Source organism: Borostomias antarcticus, assembly GCF_949987555.1.
Source record: "Borostomias antarcticus genome assembly, chromosome: 16".
In the NCBI taxonomy this organism is placed as follows: Eukaryota; Metazoa; Chordata; class Actinopteri; order Stomiiformes; family Stomiidae; genus Borostomias; species Borostomias antarcticus.
The window spans coordinates 5,664,561-5,688,713 of NC_140249.1; the positions used below are offsets into that span (position 1 = coordinate 5,664,561).

Below are 24,153 nucleotides of genomic sequence, written 5' to 3' on the forward strand. Positions count from 1 at the left end.
AAATTAAACGGGCAGGAAAAATGTCTTGAAACGTGGTGACTTGACTGTAGTTTAATTGGATATTAACCTGTGTGTTTTTGTCTTTTTTTCTTATATATTTTTTTAGACTATGTCATCAAGAGTGACCTCATTGATCACATGTATGATGCCTTGCTTGGCGTCAGGTCAGCAGTGGTTAGTGTCAGGGCCAGCCTGGAAGAGCAGAGCGGTACCTACGAGAGCCAGTGATTGACCATAAAAGTGATCCACTCGAGTGGTGGAAGATCAGCGAGGCAGAGTTGCCCCTGCTCGCCCCTCTTGCGAGGAGATATCTCTGTCCCCCACCTTCTTCCGTTCCTAGTGAGCGTGTATTTAGTGAAGTGGGGGCAATATATGAAAAAAGAAGAAACAAGCTCCGCGGTGAGCAGGCTGAGAGGCTATGCTTCTTACACTACAACCTAGTTATCTTAGATTGGGAGTATTAGGCTGATAACACCTTACTACACTGGGCATGCTTGGTTACGTTTCATGATTAGTAGCAGCGTTCCGTCTCACTCTCAGCAGAGCAGTAGCCTGCCCTGTTCTAAATGGCAACGTTCAGCTACTGTAGCCTGTAAAACATTCAGTTGAAATGTATTTTATTTTATTAGATTTTGTTGAATGAGAACATGAGACATGAGAGGAATTGTGGCCTATTTATTTTTAATTCATTTGTAATACAGTATATGAGAGCTGTTAAATGTGTGCCCAGGTGAAGACCAAAATAAAATATTTTATTTTATTTGCATCTCTCCTTGTCATTTTGTAAAAGAAAAAAAAAGTGAATTGGTGATATTAAATATCGGCCTTAAATATCGGCTATCGGCCATTTCAATTTGCCAATTATCGGTATCGGTATCGGCCCTAAAAAATGCATATCGGTCGATCTCTACTTGTGATACCAATATACCGCTTTGTGGCTTGACAAGGGCATCAAAACCCCATCACAGAAGCCTGTTAAAAAGCACAACTTGTACCTAAACTCTGACAAATCTCAAGCTATTCCAGATCTGATGTGAAAGGACATGTTGACCCACCCTGACTCATCTAGAAGTCAGACTTGTCCTCAGAGCCTCAGGTGTTCTCTTGTCTGAGAGCATGCTTGTATTATCTCTTTCTGACCTGACCCTTCCCCTGTATAATCCCCAGAAGGTATTTCAGATGAGGCTCAGAGCCTGTTTGCACCAGTGACTAGTGGCACAACCTGGAATGCCTACGCAGACTTAGGCTGTATGATAAAGGATTATGGTTGTGATGCCCCAAAGAGATGTGACTACAGTTGCAAAGTACGGGAATATTCACAAACCTCCCATGGTAATTAATGGGAATGTATAGGAATAAACAAGAATTAACAGAAATAAATTGGAAAACATAATTTATTCCTGTCAATTCCCATAGTACAGTTTATTCCCTTTAATTCCCATTAATTCCTATTAATTCCCGTTGGGAATTTGGGGCACTTTGTGAATATTCCTGGAACTTTGGAACCCTAGATGTGACTTAACTGCACAACAGAAAACAATCAAGTTTATTTAGTCTTCACCGCCGACAAAAACTGCAATGATGGATGATTGGCCATGTCGATTCAGTCTGCAGACTGGGGATAAGAGGAGTCCTTCACAGAACACTAACGGCTGGAGCTGTTTTGTTTGTTTTTCTCTGTTGTGAAAAGAGAGATTTCTATTGTGGTGCTGAAATGTATTTTTCTGATGTTTCTCATCAGCAATCTCCAAAGCAATACCTTTCAATTGGATTCCTGGTGTATTTCTCCGAGAGAGACAGCGTCTGAGAGAGAGAACAGGTCATCATAGGTCTGTCTTTATTCCTGGTATATCCCGACTTTTATGATCTTATCTCTGTCTCCTCCGATATTGGACGCTGTCAGTGTTTCCCATAATGCCTTAAGCCTCCTTACCGTGATCTAAAGCAGAACAGATGGACATGGATTGATGTCAGATGAAGGACATCAAACAGATCGGTAATTTAATATCCTTGTTTGGATTTTTCTTGTTCCTCAAAGCCTTAAGTTGCGAACTTGACCAATGACCAGTGACCCACTGACAGTTTCTTCTTTTAAAGGCACCTCTATTTTTGAGTGTGGTTTATAGGGGAGGCTTGTGAGGACATGGTGTCCATACACATGAGGTCATCCAGGAGAGGTAAGCAGTCAGGAATGTCCTGTTGGACAGTTTGAAGTGTCTGACTGAGTATTGCGTGCTGTTCTCCAGATTGGGTTCAGATAGCCCGGGACCTCCAGATGGCTGCGTTGTCTTGTTAATGTTTTATTTTATGACAAAAATTGGAATCGGCAAGTTTTCAACTCTTCTTCATCACAACTGGTAACCCAAAAATACAATAAAAATGGCTGAAAAGATTTCCGTCACTCTCCAGAACTACTGTAGCCCATTGTGACACTTCTCACAACAACAATAGAATCAGTCAAATTAAGCCATGTGGTGGGGGGCGGATGTGTCCCAGAGCAGGTCCATCACCAAGAGGGGGGAGAGGAGCAGGATAGAAGCCCCAGACCTGTGCCCCAGTCTAATTAAATGCTGTCTGGGTCCTGGCTCTGGAGGAATGCTCAGAATGTGTACCGGGTCCTTGGCTGAATGGCTGTGTTATTAAGGGGTCCGTGGAGCTCTTCATGATGAACGAGTTGAGGGGCCGCAGAGCACTGTTAGTCCTGGTTGAGGTGGAGGGGGAGAGAGAATGGGAGGAGGAGTAGAAAGAGAAGGATGGAGGAGTGATGGAGGGGGAGAAGAGGAGAAGATATGTGAGATGGGAAGGATTCAGAGGTGGCTGAGGGGCTGGGAGGAACTGCCACTATGGAAGCTGTTGTTCTTTTCTTTGCCACCGTAAATTATGGATGTGCCCTGATTCCTCAGCCTTAACAAACAAACTACCTTTAGGCTGACAACAGGTGGGACGTTAATTGTGGTACTTTTGTGTCCACAGTGTGTATTCAGCCTTGGCCTGTTTTAATGGATAGTGTTTTTTTAATACTTTAATTTTTTGAATAATATCCAAGAGGGACCTCTTGAGACCTTCTCTCTGCAGCTTTTAAATCCAAACCCCCACTCTTAATATATTTCATTTTTATACTGGCCACTGAAAAGAAACACCACTACCCCCCCCCCCAGCCTTTTTTTATTATTATTTTATTTTATTTTTTTAATCTTTTTATCTCAGTGGCACAGATCCCCCTCTTCTCCTGGGAAAGGAGTCCGGCTCCAGCTTCTCAGTAGGAGCTAGGGGCCCATTTGGTCTCCTTCCATTCAACTTAAATAGGCCAGAGAAGTCCCAATTTCTCTCAAGGTCACCAGAAGCTATTTTTCTACCAAACTGCCTCTATCTTGAAATAATGATTTCCTCCGGTTGGCCCTCTCTAAGTATAGCTGAGTACCTATTACAGGTTTACCTGACTCAACCCATTTTAAGACTCCACATGACAAGACCCATTAAGACGGGATGCCTCGCAGTAGGCCTCCTTCTTGTCCAGAAATTGCTTTTCCTTTTTCTTTTGGGGAGATGATATCCTCCCTTCTCATGACTTTCTCCCATCTTCCCCATAGTGATTTCGCTAGTGGTCTTTAATCTCTCCTGTGGGCGCGGTGTCTGATAACGTAGATCCCCCATTAAAGCCTCTCTGTCTCCCCAGGTGACTCTCTGGCTGATCCTAGATCAGCTCGTCACTCTAATCAGCAGCACCTTCCTCTCAGTATCACAGCCTGTCAAGATTAATCACAACAGGCTCTGTTCATTCAGTAATGCTGTGTCCCCTGTGCAGAGAAGACATCTTGTCTTATTAAAGCGTCCTCACAGCCTCTGCCCAGAGAGACCATGTCTGACGCACACGACTCCTCAGACCCTCTAAATCACTCCGATGGGCCTTCTGAGGATGCATTGCAGAAATTGCACTGTTTCTTTATAAAGCTCATCTAGGTTGAACATACTAGGGATGAAAATGAAAGACTTGACCTTCAGAACATCCACGGAAGAATGGTCTGCTCCAAATCTTTGGGCCCTCTCTAACCAGAATGGTCTGCTCCAAATCTTTAGGCCCTCTCTAACCAACATAGTTGTATAAAATGATTTACTGGTATTAAATAAAACTCCACATGATAAGACATGTAGGCTTAGTACAGTATATAAGCATACTGTAGTAATTCAAGTCATATAAACCAGTCAGACCAATGAAGAAATGTAAGCTTTCCCCCCTAGTAAGATAAAATACACTTGTATTGTCCCAGAGGGGGAAAGTGTCTTGGACACCATGCTGCTGTGTATCAATAAAATAAAAAAAATAAGTGTGGAACTTTACTGCTGCTGTGCAATTTTCCATACAATCCATATTACATGTGTCTGACATAATCCTTCCCAGGGGTCATTGTTGCTTAATTGGTGTTGTGTTTGGGGTTAATGGAGTGCTTTATTTTGAAATACTGCAGATGGAATCACTAAGAAACACCTGAATGTTAACTGAATACGAATTTGGCCCGCTCAACAGCTCAGATAAACTATTAAAATCTCACGAATGACATTCAGAGGGGGCTAACAAACAGAACTGTCACACACACACCAGACACAGAAGACCTTTTCCCTCCGCTGTCCTGTTTCAAAAGGGTTCCATGTGTCTTGTCTGATAGCTGGGCTGATCAAATATTGAAACAGATAATTGTATTCCGTCCCAGAGCCCTCCAGACCGTGAGGTGCACTATGATGGGGACATTTGAATAAGAAAGGAAAGTCACTCTCAGAAGATCAAAAGAGAATTTTGGTCAACTTCCATCAGTTCATCTTCATTTTTTTCATAAGGTTCCTCCTGTGAAACGCACTTTCATATTGTGAAAATAAACCCAGAATATATGATCATAGGGAGCTAAAGCTGTTTTATATCTGGAAGTTGTTTAACTACAGGAATTGAAAGGTGAGCACCCAGTGTAGGATTAATGGTGCGTTCGTTTATAACTAGGAGGTGGCAAATTGCGACTTGCTACTAGGAATTATTAAATAAAACACCGCATGAACTCGCACTTCCTTGTCGCAAATTTCGGATATGTTTCTCTCTTGCTCGAATGCACTAGATATAACTAGGTAACTGTGATATAATGGTATATAGCTCGAATGCACACAGGTCGGAGGTAGGTATTTTGCCACTTGCAACTTGCCACCTCCGACCAAAAACGAATGCACCATAAGTACAGGTATGTAGTCATAATCTAGTGCCATAATCTCTTGACAGCAACTACTACAGTACTTCATCTTTGTCTTTTCCGTGATAAAGATTTCATTGTTGAAGAAAAAGCTCATGATTAAGGCCAGTGTGTCTACCATCACGTGTTAATTGCGGTATCTGTTGAATGAGTAATTTATAAAGGTCGACCATAGCGTTAAGCCAGGCCAGTCTCCGTCTCCTAGCTATACAGGACAGTACTGTACCATGGTGTCCAGTACCCCCTCCTCTCTAGCTCCGCCCCCTGGGGTCTCCAGCCAAGGCCTGGACACAGTCAGCCTTGTCCAGGAGCCCGTCAATAGACTGTATGTCTGTATTGTTGTGGGCTGGTGGGGATGATGGTCTAGCCAGCGTTGGGAGTGTCTTACAGTGACAGGCTCTCTCTCTCTCTTTCTTTCTCTCTCTCTCTCTCTCTCTCTCTCTCTCTCTCTCTCTCTCTCTCTCTCTCTCACACACACACACACAGAACAGTGTGCTCCAGCCCAGAGCGGGGTTTTTAATAGACATGTAATGATAGGGCCAGACTGAGAACACTGTTGAAAGCAGGCTCTAACAGGGACTACAGTATAATAGCATGTCTTCTACACAGAAGCTCATCCTATGCCCTTAAAGGGATAGCCTATAGTTTTATATTCACACGAACCCCATCAAGTTTATCTGTATTGCCCCTGAGAAGGAAATTTGATCAGTAATAAAAGCATACACTGATAGAAAGACTAAAGAAAAACAAATAAAGTATTTTAGGTCAACTGTCCCTTTACATTAGCTAAACCCAACATATTCATGAGTTTCAAATAGACCTGCCGGACCAACACAGGTGTTTCAAATGAATGAATTAGTTCTACTGTATAGGATTCTATCCAGTAGAGCCAATCAGATAAATTGAAACACCTGTGTTGGTCCCCAATATGGCAGGTCTAGGACTACATTTGAAACCCATCAATACCTCAGTTCACAGGCGTGCTGCTCTTCTCCTCTTTAAGGTCCCAACACACAAAGCTACCAGATACGTACTGTATCTGAACTTCCCCAAAAGTCTTAGACTCCTCTTTCCCTACACCCGGGATCACCAGCTGGAGGGCAGAATCTGCCCCCAAAGCTTCCCATCTGGCCCTCAGAAGTATTTTGAATACTGTATCTAAAAAACATAATCTTCCAATATTTAAGCAACGGCAAAAACAATTGAGATCATTTTATTAGGAATGATTTACTGACCCCAAATATATGCTTTTGAGAGTGGGTTCTAAAGAATCTGTCATCTTATTATTAGCCAGTAGCCTAGTTTTCACAAACCGATGCAGGAAATTAAGGCAGGCTCATTCGTAAAGCTGTGCTTGGCTGGTTGTGAATAGTGGTGGAATTATTGGACTTGTGCAGTAACCTATCTTCATGCAAGAATATGGACAAACTCATAGCTCTCACTTAACATTTTGTTTGACTTATTTGACATGTTGTTTCATTGTATTTTTCACATGGACAATGATGGTAGGCTAAATGTTGCTTTGAAGAGTCCATGGCGACAGCAGGTGGCAAAAGCAATAGACCTTTTCTATTCAGGCGGTTACACCCACCCACCCCCCCCCCCCCCCAGTTACTGTTGCTATGCCTAACAAGCTTTGGGGCACGTTAATAAAATGTCAACTGAACAGCAAATACTGTACCTGATGATTCTCTCAAGGATTCCTGACAATATTGCTGTATGTTATTTGCCTAATGCCACTACTTTGTCTAAGAGAGTTCTACAGAAAGGCCTGAACTATTTTACACAAGGATATGTCCATGAGATTTGGATTTCGGACGGAGCAGGTGAAAACATAAGAGTTGATGCTAGGTGTTGGCGATCTATGCGGAAGGCGCAGGTGCCTCACAAACTCCAGATTGATATTCATCAGGACAAAATGGTGGAGTCTAACTGCACATGTAAAGCAGGGTGAGGAGTTTGTGACATCCATTCTTAAAAAATAAGCTTGTCAGAATGATCTGTTAAATACTAGCTATGGGCTAATTAGCTACTGTACATCAAGCATCTAATGTTACTAGCTGTGTAGCTTTTTGTGTCGGCGCTGCTGTAAACTGATGTGTGGAGGGAAGAGTGGAGTATCGTGCAGCTTGTTTTCATATAACATTATGGTACAGCAGCCTGCAGGCCGTTTTTTTGTAGGTTTTAAGAACCATTTTATTCAAACTAATGTTTAATCTAGGAACACAACGGGGGAAAAGCTTTGTTTGTGGGACATCAGAGGCATGGTATTAAGAAATCACCTTATTGGTTATTATTCTCCGCGTGATTGACAGGTCAGAAAGGTCTATTGCCAGCATGATTGAAAGAAAAAGATTGCTAGAACAAGAAATGGAATGACGAGGATAACTTGGAATCGGGGAGAGATGGAGATGAGGACGCGAGTAGGCTACTGAGTTGGTGAGACGAATTTACAGGTAGTACACTGTGTATGCTGACCTGTGGTTTAATGCTTTTTTGAGTCATTTTGGCATAATTATTACGTACTGTAAGCCCCACAGCCAAGCAAGTGGGCGTTTGTGCTGTGAAATGGTGAAATGATGAGTGGTTATTATGAAAGCTCAGAAGTCCCATGGTCCTGGGCATGATTAGTGCATTGTGGAGTTCCGGTGCTCACAGGCTGTGTTCCGGGACCTGCTGATTTACCATTTAAGCACTGGGCTGCAGTATAGGTCTTAGGAGTTTGTTCACCAGTATTGGGCAAGTTACTGAAAATTAGTCATTAGTTGCTGTTACTTTCACAGGAATGTGAAAATATTAAACAATAATATATAAAATAAAAAACAATTGAAAGTCTGGCTTCCACAGTGTCTACAGTGTCTACTGGCCCTTGGACAAATGTAGTTGATGACCCCTGCTCTACACCGTCCACCAGGTCCAGTTATCCACAACATGACTCTGTAAGGCGCATTGTGTTGCCTCTGGGTATGAAATGCGCTATACAAATAAAGCTTTGATTGATTGATTGATTGATTGACTACAAACTCCATGTAAAACAATGGCAACCCCATAATTAGCCGAGGAGCTCACACATCCCAGTCTACACATTTGGCCTGTTTAAACTCCTGAGCTGTGAATCGTGGCCTCGGGCGGTGTTCTAATGGCGGCGTTTTGAATTGTGCTGTGTGAGGCTCTCCTGGGGTTGTCAGGGGTTCCAGCAGGATGACCTTGGATCAGTGAAGTGTGGATCTGTCTGCTTAGTATGTGCATATTGTAGGTATGAAGTGCTGGTCCTGTGTGTGTGCTGTTCTCATCCTCCTCACTGGTGCGTACAGAGAGAGCCCTGCGGCCAAGTGTGAAGACTTTGTGTGCTTCTGTCCTCGCGGTGAACACTTTGGACTTCTGCTCTGTGGGAAGACTTTGTGTACTTCTCCTTTTTCCAGTGCCTCTTTGACCAGTAGCTACAGCATGGATAAATATCCAGGAGGGTTCCACAGGCCTTTTGTTCGGTGAAGAGTTTGGGTTGAATATCCCTAAAATGAACCAGCTCAAACCAGCCCTTCTAAACAGGTGCTCTTTGTGCCAATATCAATGTGATTTCCATGTAGCCCATGTCATTGTGATTTCCATGGTAACCCGCTTATCTAAGAAGCCCAAGTGAAGAGCAGGTTCACTGGAAACTGGTGAAGAAGTTTGAGAGGGGGGGGGGGGGGGGGGGGTACTGAGGTAGCCTCTGATCTCGGCAGTTGGGGTAATCATGTTGTTTCAGATCCTTCCATGACTGTTTTTGCAAATCTGTGTGGGTGGGCAGGAAATCCCTCCAGCGTCCATTCCAGGTTTTATTTGAGGGATAGGAAGAGGTAGCATGCAGCGCTGTGTGTGTGCGTGTGTGTGTGCGCGTGCGTGTTTAGTACAGTATGTGTGTCCTCTGCACTGACAGGCCTGTCACTCGGGCTTTTCAGATGGGTGGACATCTGAAACACCAGTCACACCATTGGGCAGTGGTGTGTGTAGTCATAACTCCCCTTTGCCCTCTACTGTATCTTACTACTGACCATCTCTCTGACCTTCCTTCTGGACGGACTGTCCATCATGGATTGTGACGTCCTGCCTTTTATTGCAGAATACTCTCCTACTCTCCTTTAAAGCATCACGGTGGTGTCCTAGTGCTGAGCGCTCTAGTGGAGGCAGGTTCGTTGCTATATGACATCATGACTGAACAGTGTTATGTACTGTAATGGAGTACTGGTTTCCTCAGTCGTGGTCTCATAGGCATGTGGCGTGTGGGTGGTCTCTCATCCACTAAGCCTCTATTTTATCACAGTTTGGCTCAAATATTTGGACATGCATTCCATAGCCACGGCAGCTTGATTTGGCCTGGGTACATTCCTATCATGTTTGTTTTCACACTGAGATGTTTCATATTAATGCTGCTCTTATCATACTGCATATTTCTACAGATTGATTTTCAAACCCCCCAACATCCACACTTCTCACATGATTGTTTATACCTCTTGAGGACCATTGTTTTGACTAAACTGATTAGCGTAGCGGGCGTTTGTTATGTTAACAACCGCGACTGTGATATTATTTCCGCTGGGGCTAGTTGGGGTCTGGGAACATACCCCTCTGGTGTCCTCTCGACTGAGGTTCCCCCCGACCACAGGAGCCCCCACGCAGTCCTCCCAGCCAATCACTACATGACCTCTGTCCTCTGGAGGAAATGAGGACATCATCAGAGCATGGGACACGACAGGAACAGCTACAGCACACGGCATTCCTCCCACTTCCAGACCACATGGAAATGGTCCAGATCTTTCATAGCCGAAACTTCATTGTTTCCGATGTGTTCTGGTGTGATGGACCCGGAGGTTTTCACACAACTTCAGTTCAGCAATCCTGTTTTTGTAGATTAGGGTCTGGAAAATACAAGCGGAGACTGCTTGTGTGTTTGTTTTAGTGATGGCCAACGCAGGACTATCCTTTATTGAAATCCCATTTTGCAGTGTAGTCTTTCGCTGCATGAAATTCAAGATTATATGGAAAACCCCAAGTTTGTTTAATGAAAAATAATATTATCTTGTGGAATGCCCGGAGAGATTTTTTCACCCCTGAAATACCATTAACCAAGTACCGGATTCTAATCTCAAATGAATGAGGAGATAATTATAAGAGCAACTTGAACCTCCGTGACGGATGGACTGCACGAGGCCTTCATATTCCATGTTTGCTCTGCCATTGAACACCAAGGTCTCTGCTGGTGTTGAGTAGTAGGCCAAAGACCAGGTGTGAGTAAACAGCAGCATATGAAATGGATCGGGGAGGCTCTGAGTGGTCTGGGTGTTCAGTACACACCTCAGACTGGAGTGTGTGGACAGTAGAGCCGGGCATCATGGGAGATCACAGAGTTCCTACCACGTATGCTAATGCTGAGGTGCCAGGATGAAGCCTCTTGTGTTCTGCGCAGAAGATAACATAGCGAGACAAGACAACAATGTGCTTGACTCACATGTTCACATGTTGACATTCACATGTCACATCTGTCACACGTTCCTGCAGATTCATGCTCTACAACATCAGGAGGATTCGCCCTTTCCTCACTAATGAAACGGCGCAGGTACTCATCCAGGCCCTGGTCATCTCCCGCCTGGACTACTGCAACTCCCTCCTCGCGGGGGCACCGGCGTCAGCCAATAAACCTCTGGAACTTGTCCAGAAAGCTGCTGCTCGCCTGGTGTTCAACCACCCCAAATTCTCCCACACAACTTCCCTCCTCCGTTCCCTACACTGGCTCCCTGTAGCGGCTCGCATCCAGTTTAAAACTCTGGCGCTAACCTACAGGGCAATGAAAGGAACAGCCCCCTCCTACCTCCAGGCCATGGTCAAACCCTACATCCCCTCCCGACCACTACGCTCTGCTACCTCAGGGCGACTGGTTGCCCCGTCACTCCGAGGCTCCTGCGGTCTATCGACACGGTCACGGCTCTTCTCTGTCCTGGCCCCGCAGTGGTGGAATGAGCTGCCCACTGATGTCAGGACAGCAGAGTCGCTGCCCATTTTTCGTCGCAGGCTCAAAACTCATCTCTTCAAGAAGTACTACAACAATCCTCCCACCTAAGCACTTATTATATTATATTGCACTGTACTTTAGATTGTGATTCTTGCACTTTGCCTTCAGCACTAGATTATGCTCTTAGTCACTTGTTTTAGAAAGAAGATGCACTTGTGAGTTCTGGCAAGTAGTAGTACATTGGCTCTTCCTACGTTAAATGCAATTATTGTTAGTCGCTTTGGATAAAAGCGTCTGCTAAATGACTGTAATGTAATGTAATGACTAGTGTTTCTCCGTCACATCACTCCTGCAGCGGATCATTTACCACACACTTTTCCCGTATCGGACGCTCAAATGCTGGAGCGTTACGAAACTCATCCTGGTGCTGATCCGATCGGGTCTGAAAGGAAAGCCTCTCAGGGAGCGCCAGGCCTGTGAGAGATCTGTCAGTCAAGGCCGTGGCGTTCCACATCATAACGGCGCCACTATTCTTCATCCGTGACTTCATTTTTCTCCGTGCACTTGCTGGCTCTCCAATATGTTCTGTTACGCTGACCTCTGTCATTCTCTGAAATAACGCTCTGGTTCCTCATCACTCTTCAGCAGGGAACCTGTTCTTCTCAGCTCTTCAGCAGGGAACCTGTTCATCTCAGTTCTTCAGCAGGGAACCTGTTCTTCTCAGCTCTTCAGCAGGGAACCTGTTCATCGCAGCTCTTTAGCAGGGAACCTGTTCATCTCAGCTCTTTAGCAGGGAACCTGTTCATCTCAGCTCTTTAGCAGGGAACCTGTTCATCTCAGCTCTTTAGCAGGGAACCTGTTCATCTCAGTTCTTCAGCAGGGAACCTGTTCATCTCAGCTCTTTAGCAGGGAACCTGTTCATCTCAGCTCTTTAGCAGGGAACCTGTTCATCGCAGCTCTTTAGCAGGGAACCTGTTCATCGCAGCTCTTTAGCAGGGAACCTGTTCATCGCAGCTCTTTAGCAGGGAACCTGTTCATCTCAGCTCTTTAGCAGGGAACCTGTTCATCTCAGCTCTTTAGCAGGGAACCTGTTCATCTCAGCTCTTTAGCAGGGAACTTGTTCCCCTCAGCTGTTCAGCAGGGAACCTATTCATCTCACCTCCAGGCGTTTCCACATCCTCGCTTCAGGGCACAGTTTGGTATCGTCTCTTGATCAGCAGGCAGGTCACACTTTTCATTAAGCTCAGTGCAGGGCAGCCAAGAGGTGTGGATGCGGCGGTTGGGGGTTGGGGGGTGGGGGGGTACTACGGCAATAGCAATGCTATCGCCCCAACACAGAGACTAGTCTGGTCACACTGATTGCTTACGGTCGGTGATTGAAAGTAAAACCACTTAGCGTTTGAATTGGTGTGGGGAGCGCTGTGCTGTAGTCTGTACTGTACAGTATGTGTGTCGTAGGAGTGGAGGAGCGGAGGCCAGGGCATTATTAGCTGACCTCAGTCGAGACCATCTTAACCTTTGAGAAAGTGGTTCATCGCTTATCCTCTCCTCACCTCAAGTCCTTTATGAAATCTTCAAATCTGGAGAAGTTTCATTAACCCCTTGCGTGACCCTTGATATCGCTGCTGTCAGGTCAAAACCTTGTATTTCTATTTTGGTGCCCCCCCCCCCCCCCCCCTCAATTAGTATTGAGGGAAAAATACCCTTTACAAGCTCTGAACGCCTTCCAGCCCTGGGACCAATTATATATTCTAAACCACTCATCATATGGGATGTTATGTTCAGAAACATTTGAATGATTGGAATGCATCCTGGAATGTCACTTTCAACATTCTGAAACTTTGCCATTTTGGAGAAACAAGGTTTTGCCCCGACAGCAGTGATATGGGATCAGACCCACACATGAACATGCTCTGGCCCGGCCTAGCGCAGTCTGGCTCAGCGCCTCTATATCTGAGGATGGGCACGTCATGTTAGGCTGTACACGGGAACTCAAAAAAACACATTCTACTATGGGGTGAAATTCACACAGGTGTTGGCTCTAATTTGAGATTTTGTTTATTTATAATTTATTTGACTGCAAAAACCATGATATGTAGGCCTACGGGTACCTAACTAATCGTGGCCTAGATGCAGGCTAATCACGAATGTGGGAGGATAAATAATATAATACCCTACATGAATGTATTACTTATAGAATATTTTACTAGCCTATGTATTCTGTTCTCATAGTTTATTATTGTGGATGTTATAGCAGTAGACTATCCATTGTGAGGTCCGCTTTGCGATGTGCACATCTTAAAACCTAAAATAGGCCTATAGCCTATGACGTGCTTTTAAAGCAAACATTTCATTTGGAAGAATAATTCGTTTGAAAATAATATTATTTAGAAACAAATTCCACCGCCACATTTTGTGTTAATGGACGGAAATGTGAACTTTTATTTTCTACTACAGTACGAGAGCTGTGGAGGTGCGGCCAGTTGAGTTGAATGAAACACTCGGTTATTTGAAAGAATAAGAACTCCTGAATAAGAATAAGAACTGTTTTGAACTCCTGAAAATGTCTTGTTTCACTATCAAACAGTAGGCTATATATACATATATATATATATATATATATATATATATATATATACACTGTATATATATGCCTGGGACAATGGCATGCTGTAGAGGTAGGCTACATTTCAGTGAAAGCTGCAGGTAACGACACATTTAAATCCATAGACAGATTGTAAATCCTCATAGTAACAGCTATCGTGCAATGGTTTTTATATAGGCTGCACAATTAAACATGGATGCTAAAGCTACAAGAGAAATGTAATGAAGCCTGTCTGATGTCACTGCTGCCCGCGCAGCTGGCTTTTGGCCCTACTCCGGAGAAGAGTCAAAATGGCTGCTGGCAAGGCGTGGGAGGCTGAGGATGGGAAGGCAAATCAGTGCGACGCGGCGTCACCTGGCGCGGTCAGAACCGCTGATGGGAACGGGGCTGTAGTGTACCTTTTCTGTTGGTCATGGCTGCCGTGGCACTGTTGCGCAGACAGCAGACTGGAGGAGAATATCTGTCCGTGGCCCAGTAGAGGGGGCTGGGGTGGAGAGCAGCAGCGCTCGCGCCCGGGCTCCGTCCGCCCTTCTGTCTGTCCCACCCAAAGCCGCGGGCCCCTAACTTTGTTATTACGTCCAGCTGTCTAAATGGACGCAGCACAATCCAAACATCCCCTCTCTGCAGCCAGTCCGCTACCACAACAAACTGGACCGTGCTTCATACAGTCCAGTCGGAGTGTGAGATCCAGCCTTACCTACGACATCAGGACCAGGACAGGACAGGAGGGTTGGGTCCGACGACAGCAGGGGGCGAGCGGTAAAAACCACCCAGCCGGCGCTGCGTTTGGAGGCGAATGAGAAGCTGGACCAGAGCAGAGCAGAAGAGGGGCAGCGTTGACCGCAGCACCGCTCTCCATCCAAGACGACCAAACAGCAGATGGAGGGAGAGGGAGACAGGAAGTAAACAAGGGCCCGTAAAAAACACACACACACACACACAAAGAAACACACACAAAAACAACAATCCAGCGTCCAGTCCGCGAGCGCGTTCGAGGCCCGGTCGCGTGACAGGGCGGTCTGTCCGACGCGTCTCTTTGATCCCTGGGAAGAGGCAGCTAAAGAATGCTGGGAGGTGAGGGGAGTGAGAGGCCGGATCAGGACACGGCGATGATGTCAGAGGGCAGGAAGCGGATGGCGGGCCTGGACAGGCTTAGTAATAGTGTTCCCTTTCTCCCCACGGTGAAGTCCTGGGAGAGAGTTATGCAGCACAACGCTTGAGGTGTTTTTTGATATCCACTTAGATTTGCTCAACAGCCGACTGAAAGCAATAATGCATCATTCTTATCAAGACGAATGGTGTTGCTTTCCTGGCCAAGTGTGAAAAGACCCAGCAAATCTATAACCTCGGTCTCTGACAAGAGCAATGAAGTCAGGCTTTTATTTTCTTCTGGTCATTCTGTAGCATACCTTATCAGACAGTGAGAAGTGATGTAGTTCACTGAGAGAACTTCTTCACCGACTGCAAGCCTTGAAGCTGTCCTGTGCACGCCAGATTGGACTGGATAACTTTCGTGGTTTTTAACTTCTTGTCACCGCGCTGGTCTTGCGGAGACTGGACCGGGCTTTCTGTCAGGAAACGGTATCATACTGTAGGCTTCCATTGTTTTTTGGCACCAGCAGTCAGATGTCTATTGTTAATGAACTCCTTTGTTCCTGCTCATCACTCCCACTGTCTGTGTCGACTCTGATACGTGAAATGTGAGCCCTCATTGTTCCAAACGTTGCCTTCATCGTTCTAAATGTTTTACACTTGTTGTCCAGCCTAATTGACACCTTACTCAAACAAGTGTCGTGTGAGTTTGAATGCCCTCGTTTCTGACGTGTGTGATTTTTTTCTGTCCTTGTGTTTTCACAGTAACAAATAAGAAGCCGTCACATGTGTCCATCACCAAGGTGAAACAGTTCCAGGGCTCGTCGGCCTTCGTGAAGAGGTCACAGTGGACCATCGACCAGCTACAACAAATCAACGGCATCGACCCCAACAAAGTGAGTGTGTGTTTAGGGGCGGCTGTGGCTCAGGAGGTACAGCAGGTCGTCCAGTGATCGTAGGGTCGGCGGTTCAAATACCGGCTCCTCCTGTCCGCATCCCGAAGTGTCCCTGGAAAGACACTGAACCCCGAATTGCTCCCAATGAGCAGCCTAGCGCCTTGCATGGCAGCTGCCGCCATTGGTGTGTGAATGTGTGTGTGAATGGGTGAATGAGAGGCCTTCATTGTAGAGCACTTAAGATGAAAGCGAGTGTTTGAGTGTGTTATCATTCCCCTTTCCACTGTGGATCTCTCTATCTAAGCATCTAACTCTCTCTCTCCGTCTCTCCTTGTCTAAGGACTGTCCAGAGTTTGACCTGATATTTGACAACGCCTTCGACCAGTGGGTGGCCGGCTCCGCAGGGGAGAAGTGCACCTTCATCCAGGTCCTCCACAACACCTGTCAGCGTTACAGCTCCGAGAGGAAGCCAGAGTTCGTCAACTGCCAGTCCAAACTGCTGGGAGGTAAGAAGAATAGACTAGAAGGCCGGGTTCACATACGACCTTTGAGGCGGTTTTAAGCAGATTTAGATGGAAATGTCGTCGTTTCGTGACGGCTAATTTGGAATGTCAAAAGTTTTTATTTTTGTAAAGTTTTTATTGCTGCTTTCAACACTCGGAACCGTCAAATCTTATGGAAAGACTCGCAACGAGACAGACGTTCTAAAACCAGCGTCTCTCCCGGGGCTGTTGTATGTGAACCAGGCTTAGTACTAACCCTAACCCTCTCCCTGACCGAGCTCACCCCAGAATACCCATCTACCCATCTATGTGACCCTCACCCCCACAGCTGTCAGGCTTCCTGGTAGTGTGTTTATTACCCATGATTCCACCCAACACCTGGTGTGTATGAATGTACATGTTTGTTAACATCTCATCACCGTAGCTTCCTGTTCACTGGGTGGCTCAGTGGAAAGCGGATGGTCTGAATACACTGGGCCCAGAGGCTGGTTTTTTAATCTCTACAGTAATTAAATTAAATTAGTAGCTAAAAGTAGCTACAGTAACTGCGGTGTGTGTTCTTAATCTAGCTGATGCCGGCGGTTTATATGATCCCCACAGGTTTGGGTGCGCCGTTCTTTGCAACATTGACACCTATTGATCTTAAACACTATCCCAGTGTAGCAATTACCTTTCGATGCTACTGTATAATTGAAACTGTGAGGTTGTAAGAATCAGTCCAGTGAGAGCTAACCTAACTGTGTGCCCCTCGATGGAACATTTACTTACCTCACCTAATAATAAAATAATGGGCAAACATGGGATCATTAAAAAATAAAGATTCACAGTGTGACCACTATAAGGCTACTCTCAAAAGAGTTCATCCAGACAGAGGTCCCACAGAGTGAGTCATTTCCGGGGCTTAGTGCGAGTGTGTCCTCCCCAGGAGGAAGAGAGGATTCTGGGTGAGACTGGAGAGAGAGAGAGACCCCGGAGGTAGAGAGAATGCTGGCTAGGTGAGACTGGAGAGAGAGAGAAAGAGAGAGAGAGATCCAGAATGGTGGGTGGGTGCTGGCTGCGTGAGACCGGAGAGAGAGACCCACACCCAGGAGGCTTAATCAGCTATCGATCTGTTTACCTCATCGGTGAACAACACTCAGCCTGCAGCCTGTATTATTTATGGAAGAGCCATATCCCACTGACACTCCTGCCCCTGGGGGGGTGGCTACCCAAGAGGAAGGACAGTATGAGTGGGTATGGCGTGCTCTCTAGGTGGGGACAGTATGGGTCGGTACAGGGAGCCGGGCCGGGAGCTCGGCATGGTAGTCAGACTGGTCAGCCGGCCAGTTTGCGTGTCATTTGAACTGAAACCAGAGAGGTGTAGGATCTTCTCACGGGGTAATAAGACATGTTCCCAGTATCGGTATCAGTGAAGCTTTTGACCAAAGCTGCTGAAAAAACCCTCCCTCTCCAAGACCAAGATAACGGTGCTAATTCCCTCAGTCATTAGGAATTAGTCTGTTCCAAACTGCGGTTAAGTCTCCCCTCCAGGCTGCTCTGCCTGTCCTGACCTCCCTCCCACACCGTCCACCACCACTGGCTGATCCCTGACCCCCCCCCCCTCCCAGTGACCCGTGTTGAGCCTGACCTCCTGACCCCCCTCCCAGTGTGTGTGCTGACAGAGGGGGAGTGGGAGGGCGGTGTGCCCCCGGGCCTGAGGTCTACCAGGAAGGAGCGGAGCACATGTTACTCCTCAGCTACGACGCCTCCAGCTGGATAAGAACGCCACACACAGTAGAGTAATGGCTGGAGAACTACGCTGTGGGCTGATGTACGGTAGTTATGCAATGTTCGGTATGAGGCTGTCAGTGTACTTTATGGCTGGCTGCAAGGGATAATGCCTGCCTGCAGTCTTACACTACATATACAAACATTTTATACAACACTCAATAATGTTTCCTAGGAGATATCATTTAGGAATATTAGCTACTCGATCAGTTGTCAACCCAGCCTGAAACTCTGACTGAAGCGCCGTTCGGTTTCACGTCATAAGTAGCAGCCGTTTTCCCAGATGGGTGTTGCCGAAGGAACCCAACCAACCCAACCAATCACGTGGCGCAGTTTAATTCCGCCTTCGCATTCAGAAGACACTGATTGGCCTGGTTGGTATTGCGACCGAGAAATCCCCCCGGACATGAACCTTTCTAGACCCTGTATCGCATTTCGAAAATGAAAGTGGGCGTGCGATTTAGGGGTTGGAGCGGGGCTACACTGTGGGCTGATGTACTGTAGTAATTGGATGTATGGTGTCTGAGGGTGTCAGCATACTTTATGGCTGCAAGGGCTGAATATGCACTAACCTGCTCTCAATCTTACACAGTACAGTGTATACAAAGAACATTTTACACACCAACACTCACTAATGTTTCTTGGGAGATCATTAGGGAATATTAGCTACTAGATCAGTTGTCAGCCTAAAGGTTAGTAAAAAAAAAAAAGAATGGCTTCATCTCTGTACTGCTATAAAACATTTAGATTGTGCACAAAAGGTTTATAGACTGTCGTTGTAGAGCCCTCTAGCCCATCATGGTGAGCAGCGTAGACAGGCCCGCCCAGGTAGCCTCTAGGGCTGTCAACTCTGCTCAGATGGTCAAATCGAATATATTTGATTCTTGGTGTTTTATAATTTTGCATAGAAAATGATGCATACAATGGCACTGCCAGGGGAGGAGCCGCCTATAATAAGCACCAACGGAACTTTCGTGTCCATCTCGTGTTCACGGGATTCAAGTATTCAAGCAACGTTAAATACCTGGTCAACATGGGGGACATTTAGTGCAAACAGTGTCCTTTTATTAGGCCTATAGCCCCAGCCAGCGAGAGAGCGAAGGCTACACCGGCCTGCTGGCGGCCAGACTCTGTCCCCTCCAGTTTAAGTCTCACACCAGTGCAAAACAAATACCATGAGGCTGCTCAGGTGTGGGACAATAACTGTGGGGGACGCATGCCTCCTCGGACCGCCCCACCACAGAGACCTCCGAAGACCACCATGTCCCCAGGACCGCGTAGACCGTCCTGAAGACCACCATGTCACCAGGACCGTGTAGATCGTCCAGAAGACCACTATGTCACCAGGACCGCGTAGACCGTCCAGAAGACCACTATGTCACCAGGACCGTGTAGACCGTCCAGAAGACCACCATGTCACCAGGACCGTGTAGACCGTCCAGAAGACCACCATGTCACCAGGACAGTGTAGACCATTCAGAAGACCACCATGTCACCAGGACCACATAGACAGTCCATACAACATCACAGTGGTCTTGTTTCATTGTATACTAGTCCAGCAAGGTCTTGAGAAGGTTCTATAGCCCAATTTGATCTTGATAATAATATATTTTATTTGTCTGGCGCCTATCAAGATACTCAAAGTCATCTATACTCGCAAGGCTGCCTACAGTATAATGTAGCTCATTAGCAGTCCAGTCAGAGTGTGTGCTAGCTGCAATGTCATTTCACTTTAGTTCATTTGTCTTTGAGCCAAAAAAAATTGTCCTTGAGCCAAAAAAATTAAAACACCCTTCTCCCCATTGAACCCTGAACCAGCCATCATCAGCGGGCAGGACCGCCTCTCTGGGCCTCAACTCACCGTGTTGGGTTTGATGTGACCAGTGTCATGGCTACTTTTGTGTGTTTTAGTTTTTTTGCTTTTCTGTTTTGTTAATATTTAATGTGTTATGTTCTGTTTTCATTTGTTTTTTTTTTATAGATCCAATATGTCTGCTTATCCATCTGAGCTGTTAAGCAGATGTGTTTTGTCCTTTCATCCAAACTAAATGTCTACTAAACTCCCTAGAAAATGACTTAAAGTTGCCCACTTGAACATCTGTAGTCTAAAAAACAAAGTAAATAAGTTGAGTACTATAATGTTTGATAATAATATACATATAGTTGCAATCTCTGAAACTCATTTAGACGATACAATTGACAATATAGTGGTAACTATACAAGGATATAATATATTAAGACTTGACAGAAATAGAAATGTTGGAGGAGTAGCCTTTTATATACAAGATCATATTCCAACAAAAATAAGGAGAGATCATAGGTTGGTAAATACCAATGCTGCCCTTGAAATGAATTACTCTTTGCTGGTTTAGCGCTATTTATTGATTGTATATCGTAGTGTCGTTACTCTGACTGCATCGTTGAAAATAGGGGTTGAAAATGTGGGATTTCTGAGTTGAGTTTACGGGTTTGAATCTAAATAGCCTAATGTAATGAATGAAGTCCGATCAGTTGGTAAAATGATAGCCCTTTAAATAACAAATTTTATGTCGACTACTGTCTCTGCTGTAGCTAATCCAAAAGAGCAGTTCGCAATTCAGCCCAACTTCGACATTAGTCGAAGCAAAGGCAACCGTTTGTCAGACAAGCCTAGTAGGGCCTACTGTAGCCTCGCTGTAGCAGTGCTTTACTGCCCCTCCTGGTTGCGGGTTGTAATATGTTTTTTTACCGCTGCTGCTGCCACACACAGACGCGGGAATATACTTCTTATGACTGTAGGGCTGCGAGACTCGCCTTACATTGTTCAATTAGAAATAATACTGAGAAAATGCATAATGAATTGTCATGGATGAGAGTTAATGAAAGATTTGCATGTAGTATGATTTTGTTTCTGAAAAACTTTTAGACTTTACAAAAACCTGTATGCCTCTTTTCTCAGTTGCCACTCATTAATAAGAGGCATGATTATGGCACTAGACAAGCTTTAAAAGGTCAGTTCGCCCTACCTAAGCCAAGAACTGATGCCTTAAAGAAAACTGTAATGTACAGGGCTATTTCCTACTGGAATTCCAGAAGAATTAATTTCAATCACTAGCAGAGTTAGATTCAAGAATAGACTAAGAGCAGGTATAATGCAGAAGAAGATTCTGGGTTGAGTGTAAACTGTGTCTGGTTCTTGAGTCAGGTGTTGTGTTATTTTATTTGTACCTTGAAGATTTTGTATTTTTTTTGTTTAATGCATATACAGTATAAGGAAATATGGTATGGAACCTAAGTAGTAGATATGAAATAAGGTACAGATAATATAAATGAGGTATGGAACAGGGTATAAAATAAACATTTTAGTTTATTTTGTGAATTTTTGGTTTATGCTTTGTATGGATATCTATATTTAATATATATAGATATATTGATTATATGTTTGTATTTCGTTTTGTTTATAATGTATTTTTATTGTTATTTTATTTTTTTATTGATAGTTTACAATGCCAATATTATATTTGTTACTTGTTTTATTTTATATGTGTTTGTATATTGTTTTGTTTATAATCTGATTTTGTATATTGTACCCCAGACCCCAGGAAGAATAGTCCCTGCTGAGGCAGTGACTAATGGGGATCTGAAATAAAGAATAAAAGAATGGCGGACGCAGTGCAGGTTACAGGCCTGTATAGATCAGATTAGTTATCAGTGCAGGTGACAGGCCTGTATAGATCAGATTATCTCTCAGAGCAGGTTACAGGCCTGTATAGATCAGATTAGCTCTCAGAGCAGGTTACAGGCCTGTATAGATCAGATTATCTCTCAGTGCAGGTTACAGGCCTGTATAGATCAGATTAGCTCTCAGAGCAGGTTACAGGCCTGTATAGATCAGATTATCTCTCAGAGCAGGTTACAGGCCTGTATAGATCAGATTAGCTCTCAGAGCAGGTTACAGGCCTGTATAGATCAGATTATCTCTCAGAGCAGGTTACAGGCCTGTATAGATCAGATTAGCTCTCAGAGCAGGTTACAGGCCTGTGTAGATCAGATTATCTCTCAGAGCAGGTTACAGGCCTGTATAGATCAGATTATCTCTCAGAGCAGGTTACAGGCCTGTATAGATCAGATTATCTCTCAGAGCAGGTTACTGGCCTGTATAGATCAGATTATCTCTCAGAGCAGGTTACAGGCCTGTATAGATCAGATTATCTCTCAGAGCAGGTTACAGGCCTGTATAGATCAGATTAGCTCTCAGAGCAGGTTACAGGCCTGTATAGATCAGATTATCTCTCAGAGCAGGTTACTGGCCTGTATAGATCAGATTATCTCTCAGAGCAGGTTACAGGCCTGTATAGATCAGATTATCTCTCAGAGCAGGTTACTGGCCTGTATAGATCATATTATCTCTCAGAGCAGGTTACAGGCCTGTATAGATCAGATTATCTCTCAGAGCAGGTTACTGGCCTGTATAGATCAGATTATCTCTCAGAGCAGGTTACAGGCCTGTGTAGATCAGATTATCTCTCAGAGCAGGTTACAGGCCTGTATAGATCAGATTATCTCTCAGAGCAGGTTACAGGCCTGTATAGATCAGATTAGCTCTCAGAGCAGGTTACAGGCCTGTGTAGATCAGATTAGCTCTCAGTCGCTCGTGACCATCCTTCAGTAACTTAGCATTAGCACACAGCAAGGACACCAGCTCTGTTGACGCAGGCTCTTTGGTTTTATGGATCATTCCACATTATTAGATTTGTCTAAACATGATGGAGGGACACCAACAAAGACTCTTACTCTCCACTGAGTCATTGTGACAGGCAATTACCTATTCTACACAAGACCCCCGCCCCCCGGTCGATACCACGCGTCCTTCTACAGAACACCCCTGGTCCATACCTCCTCTCTTCATTGGTGACAAATTAAATATCTTGTCAGCTGGAGAGCGTTGGCAGTGGGGTGCAGAATGAGTGTGCGTGATATTTAATGGACAGTCTGGTAATTGGACGGGTCTTGTGGCTATTCGGCTATTCCATCTGCGCTGACGACGATGTTGACGATGATGGTTTGATAGGACGCGGTGGGTAGAAGGCTCCTTCTCTGATCTCGACGGGAATCGTCTTCTGTTCCTCATCTTTCATCTCCAGAGCAGATGAGATGTCTCAGCGTGACAGCCGGGCCCTCGGCGCTCACTGGCTCACTTCTGCGCAGGCGTTGTACGTAAGGCTGGCGTGTTTCATGTCTTTAGCCAAGAAAGAGTCATACAGTGTTTGTTCTTGAGCGTTTTGGACGGCAGATGATCTATTGAAGATGTGTGCGTGTGTGTGTGCGTGCTTGGGTGCGTGAGTGTGTGCGTGTGTGTGTGCGTGCTTGGGTGCGTGAGTGTGTGCATACGCGTGTGTGCGTGTGTGTGTGTGTGCGTGCGTGTGCGTGCGTGTGTGTGTGTGTGCGTGTGTGTATGCGTGTGGGAGTGTGTGCATACGCGTGTGTGTGTGCAGTCCTCAGAGCAGTGAAGCCTTCAGAGCCGTATGAAGATGTACCGGCATGCGTTTGCGATACTTGATGGTCTGTGTAATTGGGGTTGAATTAAAGCAGCATAGCAGAGATAATGTGGTAATTGCCTCGTCATCTGCCCTAGCCTCTGCCCCCACCACATCCTGATTCCTTCCGGAAGGTTCTGCCTCACTGAGGAGGACACTTCCCAGAGGAAGTCTAAAATGTCGTCTGGTTCTCTTACCACTAGAAACGCGTAGGCTCCCCAAACTAAGTTTAAACCTCATAACTATGTTGTCTAATTAACAATCCCCTGCGTGACTAGATAACACTTTGAATGACTTGTCAATAACAAAGTTGACCCATGGCTAACCTGTGATTTTAGTGATTTTAGAAGTAACACAAAATGAGTCGCTAAAACACCGTCAAATGCTAAAAACGAATGAATTAACCAACTGCAAAGTATATTGTAAAAGCATTCAGCTGGTATAGTTTCACCTGGTATTAAATTCATCTGGTATTAATCCCCATTGTTTGAACATCGAAATTGAGACGTCCCTTTTGGTGTTTTCCTGTCACAGAAGATGAGTCCGCAAATTCG

General features: G+C 45.2%; 1 protein-coding gene across 2 annotated transcripts in view; it reads left to right on the forward strand.

Moving 5' to 3' along the window:
• stxbp6 (syntaxin binding protein 6 (amisyn)) overlaps positions 1-24,153 on the forward strand; it is a 102,353-nt gene that overhangs the window by 64,158 nt on the left and 14,042 nt on the right. For both annotated transcript variants that reach the window (XM_084450744.1, XM_084450745.1), the window contains exons 3-4: positions 15,683-15,813; positions 16,154-16,319. In XM_084450744.1, the coding sequence (XP_084306870.1) occupies positions 15,683-15,813; positions 16,154-16,319 (297 nt within the window). The remainder of the gene's footprint in view (positions 1-15,682; positions 15,814-16,153; positions 16,320-24,153) is intronic.